Source organism: Emydura macquarii, unplaced genomic scaffold (assembly GCF_026122565.2).
Source record: "Emydura macquarii macquarii isolate MOO-44397 ecotype Brisbane River unplaced genomic scaffold, CSIRO-AGI_Emac_v2 contig_3287, whole genome shotgun sequence".
Taxonomy (NCBI): Eukaryota; Metazoa; Chordata; order Testudines; family Chelidae; genus Emydura; species Emydura macquarii.
Genome location: NW_027133424.1, coordinates 7,795,127 through 7,816,844, shown reverse-complemented (window position 1 = coordinate 7,816,844; position 21,718 = coordinate 7,795,127). Strand labels below are relative to the sequence as shown.

General features: G+C 42.4%; 1 protein-coding gene across 2 annotated transcripts in view; it reads right to left on the bottom strand.

Annotated features, from left to right (window-relative positions):
• Positions 1-3,348: 3,348 nt before the first annotated feature.
• Positions 3,349-21,718, bottom strand: part of SUCO (SUN domain containing ossification factor) — an 85,484-nt gene continuing 67,114 nt past the window's right edge. For both annotated transcript variants that reach the window (XM_067532446.1, XM_067532445.1), the window contains 5 exons: positions 19,680-19,784; positions 10,117-10,271; positions 9,524-9,615; positions 5,923-5,978; positions 3,349-5,362 (listed from right to left, as the gene is read on the bottom strand). In XM_067532446.1, the coding sequence (XP_067388547.1) occupies positions 4,916-5,362; positions 5,923-5,978; positions 9,524-9,615; positions 10,117-10,271; positions 19,680-19,784 (855 nt within the window). In that variant the 3' untranslated portion in view covers positions 3,349-4,915. The remainder of the gene's footprint in view (positions 5,363-5,922; positions 5,979-9,523; positions 9,616-10,116; positions 10,272-19,679; positions 19,785-21,718) is intronic.

Here is a 21,718-nt window from a genome sequence, read left to right as displayed (position 1 = left end):
TCCCTGATATTTATGTGCAACCTACGGTCCTCCTTCTACCAGGTCCTTTGGGTACTGTGATTGGAGCTGATGTGGGCCCCCCACGCCAGGTCCGAAGCATCCGACACTAGGGTAACCACGGAGACTAGGTTTTCGAAAGGCATTCCCTCCATCACCGACCAGGGGTCTAACCACCAACTCAGGGAGGCTAGGACTTGAGGGGGCATGGTAACCACCCTGCCCAAGGAGTGCCTGTTCAGGGCATTCGCAGAATCCAGCCATAACTGGAGTGGCCTGAGTCTCCGATGTGCTTGACACACCACGTACATGCAAGCTGCCATACGCTCAGCAACTGTAGGCAGGTCCATGCCATCATAAAGGGACAGGTGCACAGGCTCGTGATAAGGTTTGACATGGCCTTGAACCAAGGCTCCAATAGGAAAGCCCTGGCCTGCTTGGAGTTGAGAACAGCCCCAATGAGTTGTATCCTCTGCACCAGTGTGAATGTGGACTTTTGTTTGTTTATCAGTAGGCCCAGGCGGTGACAGGTGGCCCAAACTAAGTCGAGATTGGTTTGGACCTGCCCTTGATCAGCCAGTCATCCAAGTACAGGTAAATCTGCACGCCTTGATGCCTAAGATACGCAGCCACCACCACCATCCACTTTGTAAATATTCTTGGGGCAGAAGACAGGCCAAAGGGGAGGACCATAAACTGGTAGTGGGAACGACCCACCACAAACCAGAGGAAACATCTGTGGTCTGGGAAAATCATAATATGGAAATATACATCCTTCAGGTCAAGGATGGCGTACCGGTCTTCTGAATCCAAAGAGGTACTTGTTTAGCCCACAGAGGTCCAAAATGGGCCTGTGGCCCCCTTTCGCCTTGGAAATGAAGTAGTAACAGGATGAGAAACTTTTTCCTCTCATGTCCAGTGGAACTTCCTCCACAGCCCTCACTGCGAGAAGGCTCTCCTATTCCTGCACAAGGAGTTGCTTGTGAGAGGGATCCCTGAAGAGGGATGGGGAAGGGGGAGTCTGTGGAGGAGGGGAAGAAAACTGCAGGGTTTAGCCCACTGAAATGGTTCCAAGGACCCAACAATCTGACAGTATGTTGGCCCATGCGGGGAGAGAGGGGGTGAGGCGGTTCAGGAATTGCGGGGAAGGAGGAACCTGGCATGAGACAGGGAAGCCATCCTCAGGGACACCATCGAAACGACTGACGCTGCCCACTGGAGCTCTGGGAGGGGCCTGGCTGCTTAGCTGAGGAGGAAGTCAGTGCTGGTCGACGTTGCCAGAAGCCTTTATCCCTGTCTCTCCTCTGTAGATCCCAAGCACGGAAACTGGTACCTAGGCTGCTGTTGCTGGGGACGGAACTGCCTTTTCGAGGCCTGGGGCGTGTAAAGTCCGAACAAGTGCAAGGTGGTCACAGTCTTTCAACCCATGGAGCTTGGTGTCAGTTTAGTCTGAGAAGAGTGCGCTTCCATTGAACGGCAGGTCCTGAATGGACTGCTGCACCTTCTGGGAAAGAACAGATGACTGCAGACACAAGCACCGGAGCATGGAGATCATGGAGACCATAGATCTTGCTGCTGAGTCAGCCACATCTGAGGCTGCCTGCAAAGCAGCCCTGGCTACCTTCCTGCCCTCCTCCAAAATGGTGGTAAAGTCTGGTGCCTGCTCCTGGTGCAGAGCCTCCCCAGAATGCTTGAGGGAGTCCCAGAGGTTATAGTTTTACCTCCCTAGTAGCGCTTGCTGGTTTACAATTCGAAATTGCAGGCTCGCCATCAAATAAACTTTTCTCCCAAACAAGTCCAATTTTTTAATTGCCTTTGTTTTTGGGAGTTGCACCGGGTTGGCCCTGCCAGTCCCATTCATTGGCAGCTGCCACTACCAGGGAACTGGGGGAGGGTGTGTAAATAAGTACTCAAACCCTTTTGTAGGAATGTAATACTTCTTCTCTGCCCTTTTCGATGTCGGAAGCAAGGAGGATGGTATTTGCCACAGGGCCTTAACCACCTTGAGTACCTTTTGTGTACTGGCAGGGCAACCTGGGCAGGTGCCACTGCTGCCAGAACATCGAAGAGGTTGTCCAACATCCCCTTGAGCTTGTTCGCTTCCAAGCTCAAGTTCAAGGCTACCCTCTTAAGGAGCTCTTGGTGGGGCCAGAAGTAATCTGGGGAGCTGACGGCCCTGTCATGACTGCCTTGTCCTGCGAAGAGGACAACAACTGTGCCAGTACAGAAGGTGGCGGTATCTCTTCCTGCTGCCAGGGGACTGATGTAGATGTCCCTTCTAGTGGGTCCGCCTCCAATGCGGAACTGTGAGGCTCCTCTGGGGTACTGGCACCGTGGATTGCTTCCCTGATGACCTGAAGGAGTAGGGATCTGGGGCCACAGGGAAACCCCAGGGATTCCAGTACGGCCATTGAGCTGGCCACTGGCCCCAATACCAACCAGGGGCTGAAGAGCTGGGACTTTGCTCCTGTATCCTCCGTCAATGGTGCTGACCAGGGTGGGCGGTTGTGGATCTGTCCTCCCCCAAGGAACAGGAATCGCTTCCTGACGAGCACTATGGGGCAGTGGCTGACCCCCTTCCTCCAGAGTGGTGTCGCTTAAATACAATTACACTAACTACTAACGATCAACTACTTAAGGGAACAATGAAGCACTTGTGGTAGCAAGCAATGCAGTTCCAGTAACCATCAGTGGCGGAAAGAAGGAACTGAAAGGCAAAAGCTCAAGGCTCCAGTTACTTCATTACAACTTCATTAATTTTACAAAAAGGGAAGGCTGTAGGAGACAGGGCAATAATTAGCAAGATGTCAGCATCGAGAATTTTTTTTTTTTTTTTTTTTTTAAAACAGGCCTAACAGCCCCTTGCCTGAGGAAACGTGACAGCATGCACACTTTTTCTTTAAATGAAGCTCCAGGTAAGTTACAATTAAAGACACAGGAACAAGAAGAAAGTTGTACAAATTAAATTTCTTACCAGTGAAGTTGAAATGATCAATCAATATTTATATCTGCTAGAAGCAGTAAAATAGGTTATTTATATTACAGCAACATCTAAAAGATCCAGAGATCAAGGCTCCCTTATGCAGGGTGCTCTTCAAAACAAATAATAAGAAACAGTCCATGCCCTTAAGAGTTTACAATCAAAATAAACACAGATTGTGGGAGGCAAAACCAAAGCACAGAGGTAAAGCAATTTGTCCAAGGTCACACAGCACATCAGTGGCTGAGCCAGGAATAGAAAAAAAAACTTTCCTGGGGCTCCAATCCAGTGTTCTATGAACTAGACCACTCTGCTTCATGAGCTTCAACCCACTACAATTGGATTTATAAAGGAAAAGTCAAGCCACTAAATTTATAAGACAAAGTGTTCATATTTATTTGGAAATTCACAGTTTCTAAGGGCACTACAGCTCTGTAGTTACATAGCCTTGTTCCACAATGTTGGATGCTGCACTCAGATAGTATAAACCTTTTTTCTTCTTTCTTATTTGGAGCCCTTTCTGAATACATGTTCTATAAATCAGGTCCATGTGCTCTGACTGGCTAATTGTGCAGACCGACTCTAAAAGTAGATCACCTTAAAGTATTCATAAACTAACATGAAAGCAGCAAAAACAAAGGCTTTAAATAAGTCACATTACATACAATACCCAGAAAAGGCATTCGATCGGTTTAAAAAAAGGGTACCACTAAAAGTGCTTAATAAGTTAACTTAGTTTTACAACATGAACCTATAACACCCCTCAAAAAGGAAAAACCTTTTGTCTCATTCACTCAGCTACACATTCACATTTTATGCAGTCACACATTCTATTTTATCCAAATATACAATCATGGTCAAAATAAAAAACACTCAGATATGAAAGTACCAAAACACACACACTGCACATTGTTAGCCAATACAAAAGCAAACTTTACGGAAATATCCACTTTTAAATGGAAACATCCACTTTTAAATAGACTTGACCAGTTAGACTTCAAAGCTTGGCAAACTCACTGTTTCATTTGTCATGTGCACTTATACCCAGCACTAGACACTAGTTAGCTGAACCTAATCACCCTTACATTTCTGCTTGTATAGTCTCCGATTTCCAAATTCTTAGAACAGAAAACAGAGTGACCAAAATAAAGCATCGATTCTTTTTGGTTAAACATCAAAACAGAGAATTCCAAAAGTCAGTCTGGGGAATAAAGACGTTTGTCAGCCTGAGACCCTTTATGTACAGGGAGTGTTACTGTACAGCTGTCATTAATTTAACACATCTAAATAAAATACAATTCTGAATTTGATTAAAAATGCAATTAATGGCATTATAATTCCTTCTAAACAAGATAGTTTCCCCAAGTGAGTTTTCAAAACGGAGATCTAATCAACAAGTCTAGCATGTTAGTATTTCTACAGTATCCAGTCCACATTACGGAGTCCAGCTGAACACCAACACATCCTTTTACAGCACTGTAGTGTTGCATCCTCAAAAAAGCGAGAGAAGTTACAAAAGAAATCAAATGACAATTTTATCTTTCTCCCTCTTCCAGTGGCATTATAAATAGACAAAAGGCACATAAATATGGGAAGGTGCAAGAAATAGGAACAAAGCTAAAGGAAGAGGATTAGGCTTTTATCCCTATTCCACCCAACAAACTGGGCATCAACAATCTTTGCTCCAGTAATCGTGAAAAAAGCTTTATAAAATGATCCCTCCCTCCCCCAAGATGTCCACATAGAAAGTCGTCAGCCTTGTAAAGCTGAAACGCATAACAAAGATTGACACAATCCCATCTATTTAAAAAAAGCAGAAACCATAATTTCTGAATACTTCCAATTAGGCTGATCTCTTCTCCTGCCACTCTCTCACAAGATACAACAGATTGTTGGCAGATGAACAAAAACTCTCCTGTATGAGAAGTTCAACTAACTTTAGATGTGTCCAGAAACAGCCGTGACACCAAGTGTTCCAACTGTTATATCCTTGTTTCCTTTGATTATGTCATGCAGGCTTGGCATTGACCCTGTCTTAGTCTGTATTAGAGTTTTTATTAACTTTCCTTGGTCTGGAACCTTTGACCGCCTTCGTTTTAAAGCCCTCTTCTCAGTTTTTGTCTTTTGGGTCTGTCCATTGCACAGACTTGTGCACGCTGAAATGCCACAAAAATAGGATTCCTCAGATTGTGATGAGGTTTCCGAGCTTCCTTCAGATGGAGGACCCTTATATGAGGAGTGATATACCTCTCCAATATTAGAGAAATCTCTCTGGTTCGTAAAGGGTCTCCTTCCTTTTATTTCCCCATTAGCTACTAGATGGAGAGGCTCTGAAGCTGGCTTGATAGTCTCAATCTTTTCACTTTTATATTTGCAACGTTTCTTCTAGAGCAGGAAAAAAGGAAACAATTAGATTGTGCAATGCAAAGAAAAGGTTAAATCAAGTATAAATACTAAGAGGTCATACATAGCTGGGCAGAACTCTCTTATAATTGATTGATAATATTGATGTTTATTGTTAAGCATTTTTTAAATTTTTATTTAAATTTCAGAGTTGCAGGAAATTATGGGGAGGGGGTCTGAATTTAATGACTGGAGATGCTGAAATTCAAAAAGTTAAAGATTTATAACTGTTAACACAAATGATCAACTGTGCATGACAAAATATACAAAGTAAATATTTGGATTTCAAACTAAGAAGTTCTCAGGCAGCATTTTTCTTACTGTGCCTATCTGTAAATTTTGATTATCACCAATGGAAACGTTTACCATGAGTGTGTGTGTGTATGGTGAAATCACAGTTTACTGACATTTACCAATAAAAACCTAATTTTTCTAAGCCTAGTCATAGATAAGTGACTGGGAAAAGCACCATCTACCCCTAGAAACATTTTAGTGTTCAAAACACTTTTTAAAATGCAAAAAGTAGAAGGAAGCTACTATACCTTTTTTTCTGGTGAAAATTTCAGTGGTTCTACGATGTACAAGTCATCTGGATCCACTATATAAGAAGAAAGGACACACATGAAAGGACATTAAAATTTAACCACAATCACAGACACTAATTTCTAAAACCATGGAACTATATACGAGTTTTCATTCTTCTTCTCAAGGTCTATTACTCTGCTTTCCATGCATACATCTTAAGCTCCCAATAGATATTAACAGGATGCATGTGCCTGGAAAGTAAACAGAACTTTATAATGAACATTTTGATCAATATTCAGAGTAGCTAATTTTACCTAATTATATTGTTTTGCAACTACAGATTTCATTTGCGGGATACATTTCCGGAGGGAAGGGAGAGGAGTGTTCAAGGACTGTGTATTTGGGGCTAGTAATAAGCATTTCCTCATTTAACAAAGGCGCTTTTTTCTGGCTTTCTTGCACAGTTCTCCCTAGAAGTTCACAGCTCTTCTTCCTAACGCTCAGTATTAAACAAGCTTGCTTGTGCCGAAAGGCCATAGAATTAAAGATTCTTCTGCAGAAATATTTAGGAAAAGGTTATATCACAAATAAGAGTTAAAGTACGTAATAGAAAAGCTGCCTATAGCAGGATATAATTGGAGGCTTCATGAGTACCTAGGGCTGTAAGAAACAGACTGACATGACAGCAGCGTACCATGCCTTCGGTGTTTTCATTACAATGCTTCCAACCACAAAGGTGTAGAACTCCAAACATGTAGGATATTAGTATAGAAATAATTTGGGCATTAGGTGGTTCTCCAAATCAACACTTTCAAACTTAACTCTCATATGTGTTTGTGTGGTTTCTTTTTGCTCTCACAGTGAGAAAAAATATGAAGTTATTTTGTTCATAAGCACAAAAAAAAATTCTTGGTTTATTAGCAGCACTTCATTTATTTTAGCAGTGTGCTGATCTGAGGAAATTGAACTGAGTTTTCCTTTGTATGACAACGTTGGGAAAAAAAAGATTTAATCTGTAAAAGAGGCAAAGTGACTAGTGAATCTGGATGCCTTAATATTTTGGTTGGTCAACTTGAGCCACTTTAAGACAGGTGGTTCAGCACTTCTGAAATTCATAGTCCTTTTAAAGTAGTCTCAAGTTGGGCTCCCAAAATGTGGAGGAAAATATTTTTGTGGATACTGACAAAAATTAAATTAAATTAAATTAAAATAAACTAAGTAAATTAAAGTTAAGGTCAACATTCTATAGGGCTCAGATTTTATCTTCCAGAGTTCCTTTTAGCAGAATATGGCTTAGTTATAGGCTAATTTCCCTTTGCCCCCACCTTTGGAGTGCTAAACAGTGAAGAGATATGATCTGGGGAAGTGATCTTACAAAAACAGCACAACATACCAACAGGTTCCGCAACTAGGTGCAGATGTTGCATGCCCCTTAAAGATAGCAACACCAAATTTAGGAGATATGAAGTGTAAATATAACTATGACAGAGTCCTTGGTATTTTATCGTTGAATGTATCAAATAAAACATGCTTACAATATTTTTGCTTGGCCATTGCTGGTTGGGAGTAATGGAGGGGGTTGTACATGTGTGCGTGGGCACACATTTGTATACTTAGTGTGGTCAAGGACACCCAGGATGGACGGAATAAAACTCTTATTTTTATGTATAAATTACTGTACAACAGACTAAAGGCTATGTAGCCTAACCATGTATTAAGGAGTTCAAGTTTGCTAGAAACAGCAAGAGATTTTAACATTTAATCAAAAGCAATTTCTCAGAACCTTTTAGAATATTACCTTTTTTGAATTTAGTATCCCCTAGTTTATATAAACTCAACCAGATGCCTGATTTAACACATTGTTCTCTGCAGAATATGGAGTACTATCAGTGCAAACGTTTGATAAAGTATTGATTGAATAGGAGCTGCTGTGTGCTCACTTATTTAGGAGCTTAAGTTAAAGCTCACATTTCAGAAAATCTTGAACTTTGAGAAAAAAATTAAGCTTCCACCATGGTATCTAGACACTAGGGATACCAATACACAAATTCAAGTTAAGCCTTAATTATAAACAGGTTTTATACAGGATTTCTTAGTTTACGTATTCTGTGCACTCATTTCATTTGAAAATATTTGGCAATATTCTTTGATTCTCAATATTCTCAATTCAGTTTACTCAGTGTTGACAATACTATTCTAAAATGGACCCATTTTCTTAAAACTCCCAAATACAAAAGTGCTCTCTACTTAATCTAGTGTTAAGAATTCAGCCCTGCAATGACTGATTTCTACCTCCGCTTGACTGTTCTCAAGGCTTGGTGACTGCTCACTGGACTCTGATTTACTCTTTTCTTTCTGACACTCTGCTCCTGAAGCAGGAAGTAGTTTTCACATATGTTTATGTATACTAAAATGGGTGGGTGTGTGAGTGTGAGAGAGAGAGAGAGAGGAAAAAACAAACAATTTTATTCCTTTTTGAATATAATTGCTCGCCAATATCTATGCTGACAGAAAAACTACCAAGACAAATGAGAATTTCTTAATGAGTCTGGTGTAAGGGTAAGAGTGGTAAGCGTATTATCACTTGCTACTAAAAAATGGAAAGCCAACTCAATGTTAATCTAAAACAGCAAAAGCTTAAGTATTATATTTCAGGGCTTATAGAAAATAACCAGTTATATGACTGCCTTAGAGAATAGGCTTGTCTACTTCTGAAACTCCAAATTCAGCTGTCACTCATTTTGCCAAAAAGGTTTCCATTTTTTTGTGAAAGGTAAAGCATGCAGTCACTCTTGTATTTCTTTTTAAAAGTTCCAAGATTAAGGAGTTAAATGTTTTTGGCTTGCTGAGAAGTCTTATGTTAAAGTTAGCATATGATGCAATAGTACCACATTGCACTCTGATCTCAGATTGCTAGCTAAACAAGGCCAGGCCAAGTGATTACTGTGATAGGGGCTTCAAGTGCTGCAAGATGTGGTACTTCTCCCTCTCAATCAATTTGGAACTAATGCCCCAAAGGCAGAATGGTGGAGAGGACATTAAAACCCAAGTCCTTTCTATTTATCCATATAGACCTCACAGTATTTTTATAAAAGTGTTAGACCCTGTGTTTTAACCAAATTCCAACTTAAATACATTTTGCCCACCTAAAGTTTCCCTGCAGTTTCAATGGTTTGCTATCTTTCTCTTCTTTCATAAATGGTTTAGCAGTTTATCATTACTGTGTGCTTTTAAAATAAATTTGCCACATTCACACTTGAGGTGGCCAACTATGTATAGCTGGCATGTTTAAGTTCATAAAATGTTCTAGGATTTTTTTCAAATGAAAGCTTGTGTTATCCACTGCAATAGCCTTAAATGATTTTTATTTTTTTGCACTGAACTTAGAGTCCTTCTTTAGATTTCTGTTTTAGAGAATATACAAAACAGTATTACCCATCGAACTACTTCAGTTCAGTATTTCCCAATGTACAATGATAGACTTCAATAATGTATAAGTAGAGCGTTTCTGGATTATCTTTTTTGAAACGGGTTTACAAGCTGTAAATAATACATAACTCATATGGTACGGATTTTACAAAACACCACTAGGAAGAATTAGCTGTACATTAAACATACCTTCTTTGCTAGTTAGTTGAAAAGACTGGGACCTGACAAGTGGAAAAGAAGTTGTTCTTTTCAGATTCATATCATCATAGGAGGAAAAACATCTGTAATGACAAAAACCACAATACATTTCCATTTCCCAAAGGATTTTTGTGAAACACTTACTTCCCCCCATTATCACTCCTTATGCCTCACACTGCAACAAGCCTTCCCCATGGCACGGTTTCTCAAAACTGCTCTGGATCTTGCCAGTTGTGCTCTTTCTAATCGTCAAAGGAAGCTGCTGGAGAATGAGATGCAGTGTTCTCATTCCCACATTAGTGATGTTAGACCCTTTTGCGAATAAAAGGTGCCACTTTGTATAAAAGGAGATACAACTCCTTCACAAGAACTATTCTATAAGAGTCTAGATGTTAAGGGTGATGCCTTTTGCTTATCAGAACCCAAACTTCTGAACTTACAAAAAAGTAGAGACAAGTATAATTAAAATGGGCAAATATGATACTAATTCAACTGGATGGAAATAGAACAAGTGAGAAACTAACAAATGCTAGATAAAGTGTAAATATAAAGTTGGAAGAAATTATTAAAATGTCAGATGTTACCTTTTGGGGCTGGGGTAATGATTACTTTTAGGGATTTTTGAGAGGTAATCTTCATTCAGCTGAGATGTATTTCTGTAACGCTGCACACAAAGCAACAAACCGAGGATGACACAAAGAACCAAAGACATCACAAGATAGCTTTGTCGGTCAGACACCTGAAAAATAATTGGATTTTTTATTTTTAAAAACTAGAAACTCTGTAAGAGAAATTTAATACAATATAACTAGCGGTTATATCATTAACAAGTTCAGCTTCATTTAAACTTTAACAAATAGATCAGTTTTCAAATCAATTCCAGGTTGTTGTTTTTTTTCTTCCCCCATTTTCACTTCATAATATCCATTTCTCAAAGTTAAGTGTCTGCTATATAGCCAACAGGTCAAGTCCTGGCATTTAATATGCTGTAAGTATCTGCCAGTGAAGTTTGATAGGCATTAAAGCCAGTATACCCAGGATTATTAAAGTTCATTTTATAGCATTAAGATTAGATAAAAGTTCAGCTGCATTAAAGACATGTTCCAACAAGCTCACATTCATCAAATATGGTCTTAAGATATTTAATCAATGTATCTTTATTAGATGTTGGGCAACTGCCAAGATTTCAGCAAAAAAGAATGGTTACTAACCTCGTAACTATTCTTTGAGATGTGTTTTTCATGTCTATTCTGAATTAGGTGTGTGCGCGCCACATGCACCGGTGCCGGAAATTTTTCCCGTAGCGGTATCTCTAGGGCCAGTTCTAGGGCCCTCTGCAGCAGCACGCATATGCGCCCATATATAGAGTGCTGCAGGTCCCCCTCCTTTCCAGTTCCTTCTTGCCAGAACTCCGACAGATGGTGGGTTGTGGAATGGACATGAGCAACACATCTCGAAGAACAACAATTACGAGGTAAATAATTGATCTTTCTTTGAGTGCTTTCTCATGTCCATTCTGAATTAGGTGACTTAGCAGCAGTGCCTCTGGAGGTGCATAGGAGTTTATGGCCATGAAGACTGCAGCACCACTCTGCCAAACCCAGCATTCTCCTGAGCTTGCTGAGTGATAGCAAAATGGGACAAACATATGTATCAAGGACCACACATATGTTCTGAATGGGGGGTACATGCCCTAGGAAGGCAGATGAGGATGCCTGAGCCTTTGTGGAGTGGGTTAAGAGGGGAGCCGGGGGCGTGACCCCGCTTGCTCATAACAGGCTCAAACACAGGCTGTAATCCAGGATGAGATCCACTGGGACGATACTGTCATCCAGTCATCACAACAAAGAGCTGCGTGGAGCGGTGAAAGGGTCTATGTAGAAGGCCAATGCCCTTCTCACATTGAGGGAGTGGAGATGCCTCTTCTCATTGGAGCTGTGAGGCTTTGGAAAAAATACCGGCAGGAAAACATCCTGGTTGACATGAAAGTGAGAAAAAATCTTTGGTAAAAATGCTGGGTGAGGGCGAAGCTGCACCTTGTCTTTGAAAAAGACTGTGTATTGAGGCTTTGAGATCAGAGCTTTTAACTCAGAGATCCTCCGTATGGAGGTGATTGCCACCAGCAACGCCACCTTCCATGATAGATGCATGAGGGAGCAGGAAGCCAACAGTTCGAACGGCGATGTAGTAAGCCTTGAGAGGATGAGGTTCAAATCCCATTGCGGAATCGGGTCTTTGAGGAATCTGGACGCCATTTCATGAGAATAAAATATTTTACCTTGGACTGGAGAGTGAAAGGCTGATATTGTCGCCAGGAACACCTTGACAGATGAGAAGGCCAGACCCTCCTGCTTCAGATGCAGCAGGTAGTTTAGGATCACCTGTATAGGACATTTAGTCGGGGAGATGTTCTGGTGCGTCATCCAGCAGGTGAAGCACTTCCATTAGGCTAGGTAAGATGCCCTAGTAGAAGGCTTCCTACTTTCCAACAGGACCTTCTGGACCTAAGCCAAGCAATGACACTCTTCCCTGCTCAGCCATGAAGCATCCACGCTGTGAGGTGCAGTGAGGCCAGGTCTGGGTGGAGCAGCCAGCCCTGGTCCTGAGAGAGGCAGTCATGGTGACCATAGGCAGGCTACCGAGAGCTCCTCCCAAACAAATGCTGTCTGGGCCATGCCGGGGCTATCAGGATGACCCACGCCTTGTCCCTCTTGATTTTCATGAGGACTCTGTGTATGAGACCCCATGACCATGATAGGAGAAAAAGCATCTGAGTATCGCACACACCTCGTGTTCGACCTGGTCGCAAAGAGGACCACGTGGGGAGTTCCCCACCTTCAGAAAATGCAGTCTGCTACCTCCTGGTGGAGACACCACTCATGGTGAGAGCAAAAGGGATTTTTTCAGATGATCCGCTAGTGTGTTCTTCTACCCGGGCAGATGAACTGCCTCCAGATAGATGTTGTGGCTCATGCAGAGATCCCACAGAGGCAAGGCTTCCTGACAAAGGGTGCAAGACCTGGCTCCCCCTTGCCTGTTGATGTAGTACGTGGCAGCTGTGTTGCCCATCAGGACCCGTACCACTTTGTTGGAAAGGTGTGGAAGGAACACCTCGCAGACCAGCCGAATCACCCTTAGTTCTCAGATGTTGATGTGAAGGGTCAACTCTCCCCCTGACACAGACCCTGATTCCTCAGGGCATCAAGATGGGCACCCAGCCCACATCTGAAGCACCTGATACCAATGACAGAGTCTGTCTCGGGACTACGAAAGGTACTCCTGCCATTATGTGTCGCAACTTTGTCTACCATGACAGGGAGGTGAGTATGTGGGAGGGAATCGCAAGTACACTGTCCAAGGAATGTCTGGACCGGGAATAAACTGTCGCCAGCGTCCACTGCAAATATGGAAGTCGCATCCTAGCACGTCAAACCACGTAGGTACAAGCTGCCATGTGCCCCAGAAGGCTGAGGCACACCCTCACCATGATGAGGGAGTGGATCGTTAGATGGAGTATAAGCTCCGATATCGCCAGGAATCTGGCTTCAGATAGGAGCGCTCGTGCCTGAGTAGAGTCTAGGACTACCCCTATGAACTCTATCCTTTGGATCGGTGTAAGTATTGATTGTTAGTTTATCAGCAGGCCCAGCGGCTGGCAGGTGTCTCTTATGATCTCGATGCCAGGCCGTATCTAATTGCTCGACCAACCCTGGATAAGCCAGTCTTCCAGGTAAGAAAAAACTTTTACTCCTCTGCACCCGAGGTGGGCCGTCATCACCACCGTGCACTTGGTGAAAATGCATGGCATGGTGGAAAGGCCAAACAGAAGGACTGCAAATTGTTAGTGCTGAGTGCCCACCGTAAACTGCAGGAATCTCCTGTGGCCCAGGAAAATTGCGATATGAAAATAGGCATCCTTCAGATCGAGGGCAACAAACCAGTCACTGGGATCCAGAGAGGGAATGATGACTGCCAGAGTGACCATGTAGAATTTCAGTTTCTTGAGGAATTTGTTTAGAGCACGAAGGTCCAGAATGGGCCTCAGTCCCCCTATGGCTTTTGGAATCAGAAAGTAACGGGAATAGAAACCCCTTCCCCATAACCCTTGAGGGACTTCTTCCACCACTCCCACTTGCAGTAGGGCTTGTATTTCTTGAATGAGGAGCTGCTCATGAGAGGGGTCCCTGAAGAGGGACAGGGAAGGAGGGTGGGAAGGTGGGAGTGAAATAAACTGTAGGGTATAACCAGCCACCACCATACTTAGAACCCAGTGGTCTGATGTCATGGCCCTCCAGGCAGGAAGGAAAGGGGCTAGGCAGGAAGGAAATAACTGGAAGTCTGGATCTCTGGCAGAGTCTGGTAGATTGCCCTCAGGCACACCTTCAAAAGTCTCGCTTCCCCCTGAGGGATGGCAGCTTGGGCCTGATCTTGAGGCAGAGGCTGGCGAATTGCCCCGTTGGCACTTGTTGTCCTTGTTTCTTTTCCTATAGAGCTCCCCTTGGGATTGGCCCCCAAAGCGCTGCTGTCGCAAGGGTCTAAAGTGCCTCCTGGACGAGGATGGGGTGTAGCGACCCAATGATCTCAAAGTATCCCTTGAGTCCTTCAGCCTGAGTCGGTCTGGTACGCAAAGAGGGATGAGCCATCGAAAGGAAGGTCCTGGATGGATTATTGGACTTCTCCCGAGAGGCCAGATGATTGGAGCCAGGACACTTTCAAAGGCCTCCTCAGTGTCACTGAGAAGGCCTTTGATTGTGCTGCTGAGTCCACTGCATCTGACATTGCTTGTAAGGAGGCTCAAGCCACTGTTTCTCCCTCCTCCAGGATTGCCTTGAACTCCCGCTTTGATGACTGTGGGAGGGAGTTGGCAAATTTCTCCAGCAACTGCCAGATATTAAAATAACACCTCAACAATGCTTGTTGATTGTAGACCTGCAGCTGTAGGCTTGCTGTCAAATAAACCTTTCGACTGAATGAATAAATCTAATTTTTTTGCCTCCTTATTTTTCAGAGTCGAACTCATTTGCCCCTACCTGTCTCATTCGTTAGCTGCCACAACCACCAGCGATCCCAGGGATGAGTGTGTATACAAATACTCAAAACCCTTGCCGCTTAAACATGGGAAGAAGGGAGGCCGGGGTTTGCCACAGCGCCTTGGCCAGTTTCACCACCCCTTCATGCAGCGGGAGGGACACTCTGGAAGGGGCTGCGGATGACAGGATGCCAAAGAGTTCATCCACTGGCTCCGAGAGTTCTTCTATTTTGAGGTCCAGGTTAGCTGCCACCCACTTAAGCAGATCCTGATGTGCCCTGTTCAGTGGGGTGGCATGAAAGAGACCCGCTTCCATCTGATCTGGCAAGGAGGAAGACGAGGCAGGAATCTGAGGCGGGACTGGATCCTCCTCCCTGGTTAGGGTGGTCACTGGGGGCTGGCTGATAGAGAACCCTCATGGTCAGATCCCACATCTAAGTTTGGCGTCACAGCTGGGCCCTTCAAGTATTGTGGTACCAAGGTGCCGGCTGATGACTGAGGGTACGGCACTGTGTTTTGAGGGAACCCTCACGGGTTCCAAAATTGCCAGAGGCCCATCCATTGTCCCTGAAGCCACCCTCCCATCTAAGGCAACATGGGAAATCCAGTGGGTTGCTTGGCAGCTTGTGCCCTTGGGGGGTGAGGGGGAGGGGACGACCTCATCCCAAGTCCAAGGAGCTATTCGTTTTCAACCGTGGGGACGTAGACACTATGTGCCTCTCCGCACCACTCTGAGCACCTAGGAGCTGGCGTGAGGGAATGGTAACAAGATTCTGAGCACTGGCTATGTCTCGACCACGTCTTGTCCTTGGGCTTTTTATAAGGACTTCCGCAGTGCCCGGGCTCTGGTGATCTGACTCAGGAGCTCAGCAAATGGTGCCAGGGACTCAGAGAATGCCGGCACTCTGATGATCAGCACTGGCGCTCTGCTGACTGGTGCAGATGTTCTGGTGATCAGCACCTAACGTTCGATGCCTGGAGGCGTGACCCTGACTTATCTTGGTGCAGCTCAGGGGAACAGTGACAGGACCGTGGCGACCGCTGTAGGATCAGTGAACGGTGTCCCATAGATGGGGGGGCGCTGTGTCAGTACCGGCGCCAGCTTTCCCTTTAATTGGCCATCAGTAGGGGGGTGAGTCCCTTGGTGCCACACCCTACTCTCCTGTGGTATAGGTGGCATCAGTAAAGCAACAGGTCCATCATCGCCTGGAACCCCTTGGGCATAGAAGGGACCAAACGTCGGTGCAGGCCTCTGCCACTCCCTGGAGTCGGCGGCAGCACAGATGTTGGACTCAACGTCCTCATGGGTGGAGATGTTCTTGGGGCCAATATGGGCTTTTCAGCAGTCCCCAAACTTTTCTTAGCTGACTTTGGCTCTCTCTCAGAGTGTCTCTTCTGCTTCTTCAGTACCAGCGTTGTCAAATGGTGCCAAGACAGCGCTGGCGCCAGGGGAGTACTCTTGGTCGATGCTACAGTACTAGGTACCGAGTCCGATCTCGGCTCCGACACAGGTTGATTCCATTAAAAGAGCCTGAGCCTAATGGTCTGGTCCTTCTTCATTCACAAACGAAAGCCCTTACAGATTTTGCACTTTTGCAAATGTGAGCTTCCCCCAAACACTTCAAACAGCTCTGGTGCGGGTCACTCAATGGCTTGGACTTCTTGCATGAAGCGCAGGGTTTAAACCCCAGGGACCAGGGCATGCCCCCGACTCTGAGTAGGCAACTAACTACTAACTAACAAGTTTAACTAGCAACTATATACAATATAAAACAGAAATACCACTAGGAATACTAGGACTTGCGCGAGAGCAAGAGAATGTTCCAGCATCATCATGGGCGGTAAGAAGGAACTGGAAGGGAGTGGGGCTGGCAGCGCCATATATACCAGCGCATACCCATGCTGCTGCAGAGGGTGCTAGGAGCCGGCCCTACAGATACCATTAGGGAAAAAATTTCCAGCACCAGTGCATGTGGCACGGACACACCTAATTCAGAATGGACATGAGCAAGCAATTGAAGAAGTAAATGTTGGAAAGCAAAATGCTTAGGAATTTCATGACAATTTTGAATACATATGTGAGTGTACTTCTAGGATTACAATGCCTACTCATTAACAAAAATGTACTCTATTTTCTATACCAAACGAGTATTTATTTTTCAAATTGTGGTAGTACCCACAGTAGGCTAAGATGATTTCTAAATAGATGGAGTTATAGTTTCTCCCATGAACAGTATACAAAAATATGTATTGAAACCTAAATTAAGATAATGAGAATATTTTTAATAAGAAATGATCTTGTCTGAAGAGAAACTGTTCTACTCCACAGAACATGGTTAATCTTATTTAATATAAAACTGACCTCTTAAAAGCTCACTCATCTACTTTGAAGGGACATGTACCGTACCATGCCTAAACTATGCAGGAGGAAGTATTGTTTTGTTTTTTAAATGTATACACATTATAAATAGTGCTCAATTCTGAAGACCACTGGTGAAAACTTTACCAAGTTTGCTATTATAATACCAAAAAACTGAAGTCTAACAGCATTATTTTTACAATCAAAGTAACTTTCAAAAGGAAATTATACCAGCTTTTTTTTTTTTTTTTTTTTGGGGGGGGGGGGGGGGGGGGGGGAGCTCTAGCTCTAATTATACTTCCCATGTTTATTTAAAAAGGTTTTTAGAGTTTTGTGCTAAGCCATTCATATTCTTTTAGGAAGCACAATGAGCTACTTCATAATTCCCAACCAACTGAATGCATAACAATGTAACCGTAAGGTCAAATGTCATCAGCTAACGAGAAAAATGCAATATGCAATTTTATTTTAGATTATATTTCTTTAGATTTAAAATATAAAGAGATGTTTATCCAAAGCTCTAGATGCCCTGATACAATAAAACCCCAGAAGCATTAAAGTAATCATTTTCAAAAAGGAACACTGCCAGCCTGCCACTTACAGAAACTCCTTTCTATTCCTTTATTGTTGTTGGAAACATTCTCGGCCCTTTCCAAACACCTTAAGAGATGTCTTTGGCAGCATGCTCAGAAAGTCACCGAACTCAAGTTATTTTGGACCCTGGAGATTGGAGCAAGTTCCAGTATCCTAAAGCTCTCATAGAATGCCCTGCCAGCTGTTCCCACTCTTTAATGAGAGGGATCCTGCTCAAGTGCCTCTGTTGAACACATCTGGGGCAATATGGCTCAGGAAAGAGTACTGATATTAAACAAACACCCTTGAGAGTGTTCATGGAATTTCTACTTTTCTTCAAAAAGCGTATATTTTTGGACCTGTATTAATTTATAACTTCAGACACCCGAACACCTTAACAGTGAAAAGAGCTGCATTCCCTGCTCTGCTTTATTGTTAACTATTATATTAAAGTATTCTTGACTGAGATTGTCCTAGCCACTGTACATACACATAGTAAAACAATCTGTGACTTGAGCTTACAAACTAAATCCACAAGATGAATTGGTGGGAGAAAACATACCCCCATTTTACAGATGGGGAACTGAGGAACAGATGACATGATCTACCCAAGGTCATACATAGGAAGCCTGGAGATTGAACCCTAATCTATCAAGTTCCAGTCAAATACCTGAAATAAAAGACCAACCCTTTCCTCATGCAAGCTTTAAGTGCTTGAGTATCATCAACTACTGTGGGAGAAACCACTCTTGCACCTTACATGAACTATTTATGGTTTAAATGAATTGGTAATTTTTTAAAAATATTATTTCCACAGTGGACTATGTACACATTTCATACAACAATATAACAACACTTTCAACTCAAGAACATAGTATGTATTTACTATAAGGTACACTGTTCAGTACTGTTTAATTTATTCTTCTTTAGAGGTAGCTAACAAAACCATCTTCATTGATCAAGAAAGAGCCCAAGAGATCCAGACTGATGGTACCCTGTGGCCCTCTGATTGGCCAAGCCCTCTATTTAACCTCAGGAAGTTGTCTGGGCAACACCACAGACTTCAACCTGCTGCACTACCAGACCCTGCTTGATTTCCTGTCTTCAACTCCAGCCTGACTCTGATCCGGATTCCTACCTCTCTGCGCTAACCTGGTACTGCTTCTGATCTCTGGTCTTTGACCCTGGCCTGACCATGACCCTTGCTTAGGGAACCTGGCTCTTGCGATTCCTCTAGCTCCTATCCAGTGACTATCATTTACAGGTGGGCAGACCTCAGCCCAGCTGTGACCACTAGCCCAGACCATGTATGTCTGGTCAATTACAGCTACTTTACATGTGGCTCTGTAATTCTGCTATACCATAATTTATGGGAATCCATAGAATAATTAATAATCCTGAATTCTTGGCAAAGATTGGGGAATAAGTTTAAATACTTATTTCCACTCTACCCTCTTGTTAATTTAGACCTTGAAGCTGAAACACTACTTGTATTTATCCTTAGCACCACTGTGATGAAAAGGTAAACTAACACTCAAGGTAACAGCAGCAAATTTCCAATTGTCCCTATGCAGACTTGAGAAATACCACACACTTCTGAAACAATCACTTTCTTTCTTTTGATTCTGCAAATCAATTACTTGATTCTTGATGCTCAATAACTATACATGAAAAGACAGTGATGGCTTTAAGTTTAGTTATGATGTTTTTAAATGGCCTTTCATTGCTTTTGTTCTCTCTCTCTCTCTCTTGGAATCTGCTGGTATTCATCAAGACAAAGATTTAAATATTAGCTGCCTGATCTCATTTTAGTTGCATTGGAGACACCATGCATCAGAGTCAGCTGCTGCTTCTCAACCTCACTTGACCATAAAGCCCTCACCACTAAGGCATGAACTCCAGGCATCAGAGTCTTCCACCCATTGCTACATTCTATACTCCTCCAGCCCCATTTCCCCATATTTCAGAAGGTATTTTTATTAGCAGTCCTGCTGCAGTCAAGAAAGCTCACACTACTAAATCCTTGGCTAGCTGCCAAAGGGGGATGAAAGCAATGTTATCTGCATCGCAATGCTATCTGCATCTCCTTGCAGATTAAGTTTCACCCCTGCAAGACTCAGCCTCCATCAACCCAAGAAATATTTTATACAAAAGTCTCTCATGCCATACTGTTAAGTTCTAATTACCTCATGTTTTAGTTCAGCCACAGTTGTTGACAGATTGGAAACTAGCTGTGTCATGTTGGTCAGCTCTGCTTGTAGCAGTTGGATAGCTTCTGTTTGCCGCTGATCCTGTGTTTAAAAAAGTTAGTTTATCCCCACTTAGTTCAGTATGTGGGATCTTGCTACCAGATACCATACTATTTATCAAATTCCATCTGATCCACAAAGGCAACAGACACCACAAAACCAAAGATTTATGAAAAATTCATTTACATGCTGACTAAATACAAAGAAAACATTTACAGTAGTTAGATCTTGATTTTATAATAAAGAAAGCTATTTTCTATACATCACTTGAAACGGAGTAAAAGCAACATTTTAGTTGTGTCAGATTTCTACACGAAAAGCTTTATTGAAAATCTTCAGCAGTTCTAAGAGCTCTAACTGCATTCAATAACATTTTGTAATACTATACCAAATACATCCCATTATGATTTCTAACTGTGCCCTTCTGTAAAGTGCATAACAAAGATGAAACCAATGTATCCTATTTATGAGTAAGGCTAAGATTTAGTCATGGGTATTTTAGTAAAAGTCATGGACAATAAACAAAAATTCATGGCCCGTGACCTGTCCATGACTTACTAAAAATACCCTTGACAAAAATCTTAGCTGCATCCAAGGCTCCAACCACTCTCCAACAGTCTCTGGGACTGCCCCCAGGGCCAGCTGCTCAGGCCACTCTGAGGTCAGCCACATTGGCCCCTGCAGCTGCAGAAATCACAGAGGTCATGGAAAGTAAGAGAATCCGTGACCTTCGTGATAGTCTCGCAGTCTTATCTATAAATTCATTAGGATTTAAGGTGTGTTCAAATAGCAGTAGTTGAAAAATTTCCAGTGAAAATCTGAATGCAATAATCCTTGTGATATGTTGTTTAGAACACTTACTTTTTCCCCTGAATTTCAACAGTTACTATGGTAATATAAATATTCTATCCCTGATAAGTCAATTATCATGAAGTACATTTTGACAAGATGATGCTTAAAAAGCTTAAGAATCTAGTGGAAATAAGATGTTTAAAAAACTCGTGTTTAAAGTCTGTAATTGCTTCTATTACCTTCCATTGCCAATTATTCTGCAAACTATTTTACTACTTTTGGGGTAGGGAGACTATTGAGTCAATTTAAAGCATGCTCAAGCAGTTTGAATTTTCTCCCTCTAAATACACTGAGGAAGGTACAGCATATGTAAAAAAACAAAAAAACAAAAATATAAGTCTGTGGCGAAGCCTTATCTAAAGCAGCTGATATATAGGACTTCTCAGTATACACAAGGAAGGTGGATGAAAAAAAATCAGCACTTTCTGAAGGCACCAATATAGCAAACAACATTTTTGCTTAAATTTTGTAAAAAGAAAAGTCACTTCTGGATCAAGACCAAGCCTGGAAAATTTCAGGCCAAATAAATTCAAAAGCTTTAAGTCACTGAAAGCAGGGAGTTGGAATGGAAACTCTTATGAAACCTTGACTATCTACAGGTGGTTCCCAGCCCCTCAAATACCTTAATCTCACAGCATCTGACAATTATTTTTCAAAGAAGACTGACCTACATTTATAAGGATTGAAAGTAAGAGTCCAGAAGAAGCAAGTGATCAAATATGGATCTGTATAGACAAAGTAAAATTTTCAAAAATGCTTTAAGTTATTTAGAAGCAGAAGCGCTTAAATGACTTTTTTAAAAATGGGACTTAGAGACTCTTCTGGAAAAATGTATCCATCGTCTTCAGATTACTTATGCCAGTTATTTATTTTCATCCAAAAGTAAATTTAAGAAATTAAGATGGAACGAAAAAAAAAGTCTGAACTTCCCATTAATTTACAGAAAAGGATATCACCTGAAATTTAATTACAGACCAGTAATTACAAAGTAAAGAATGGGAGGATATTAAATAGAAAAGCAATCCTTTTTAAATATGCAGCTTTTACATAATTGTTTTAGAGCAACAAAACGTGACTATTTCTAAAGATTTGTGCTCAATACAGCCATTAAACAAAGTTTAAAA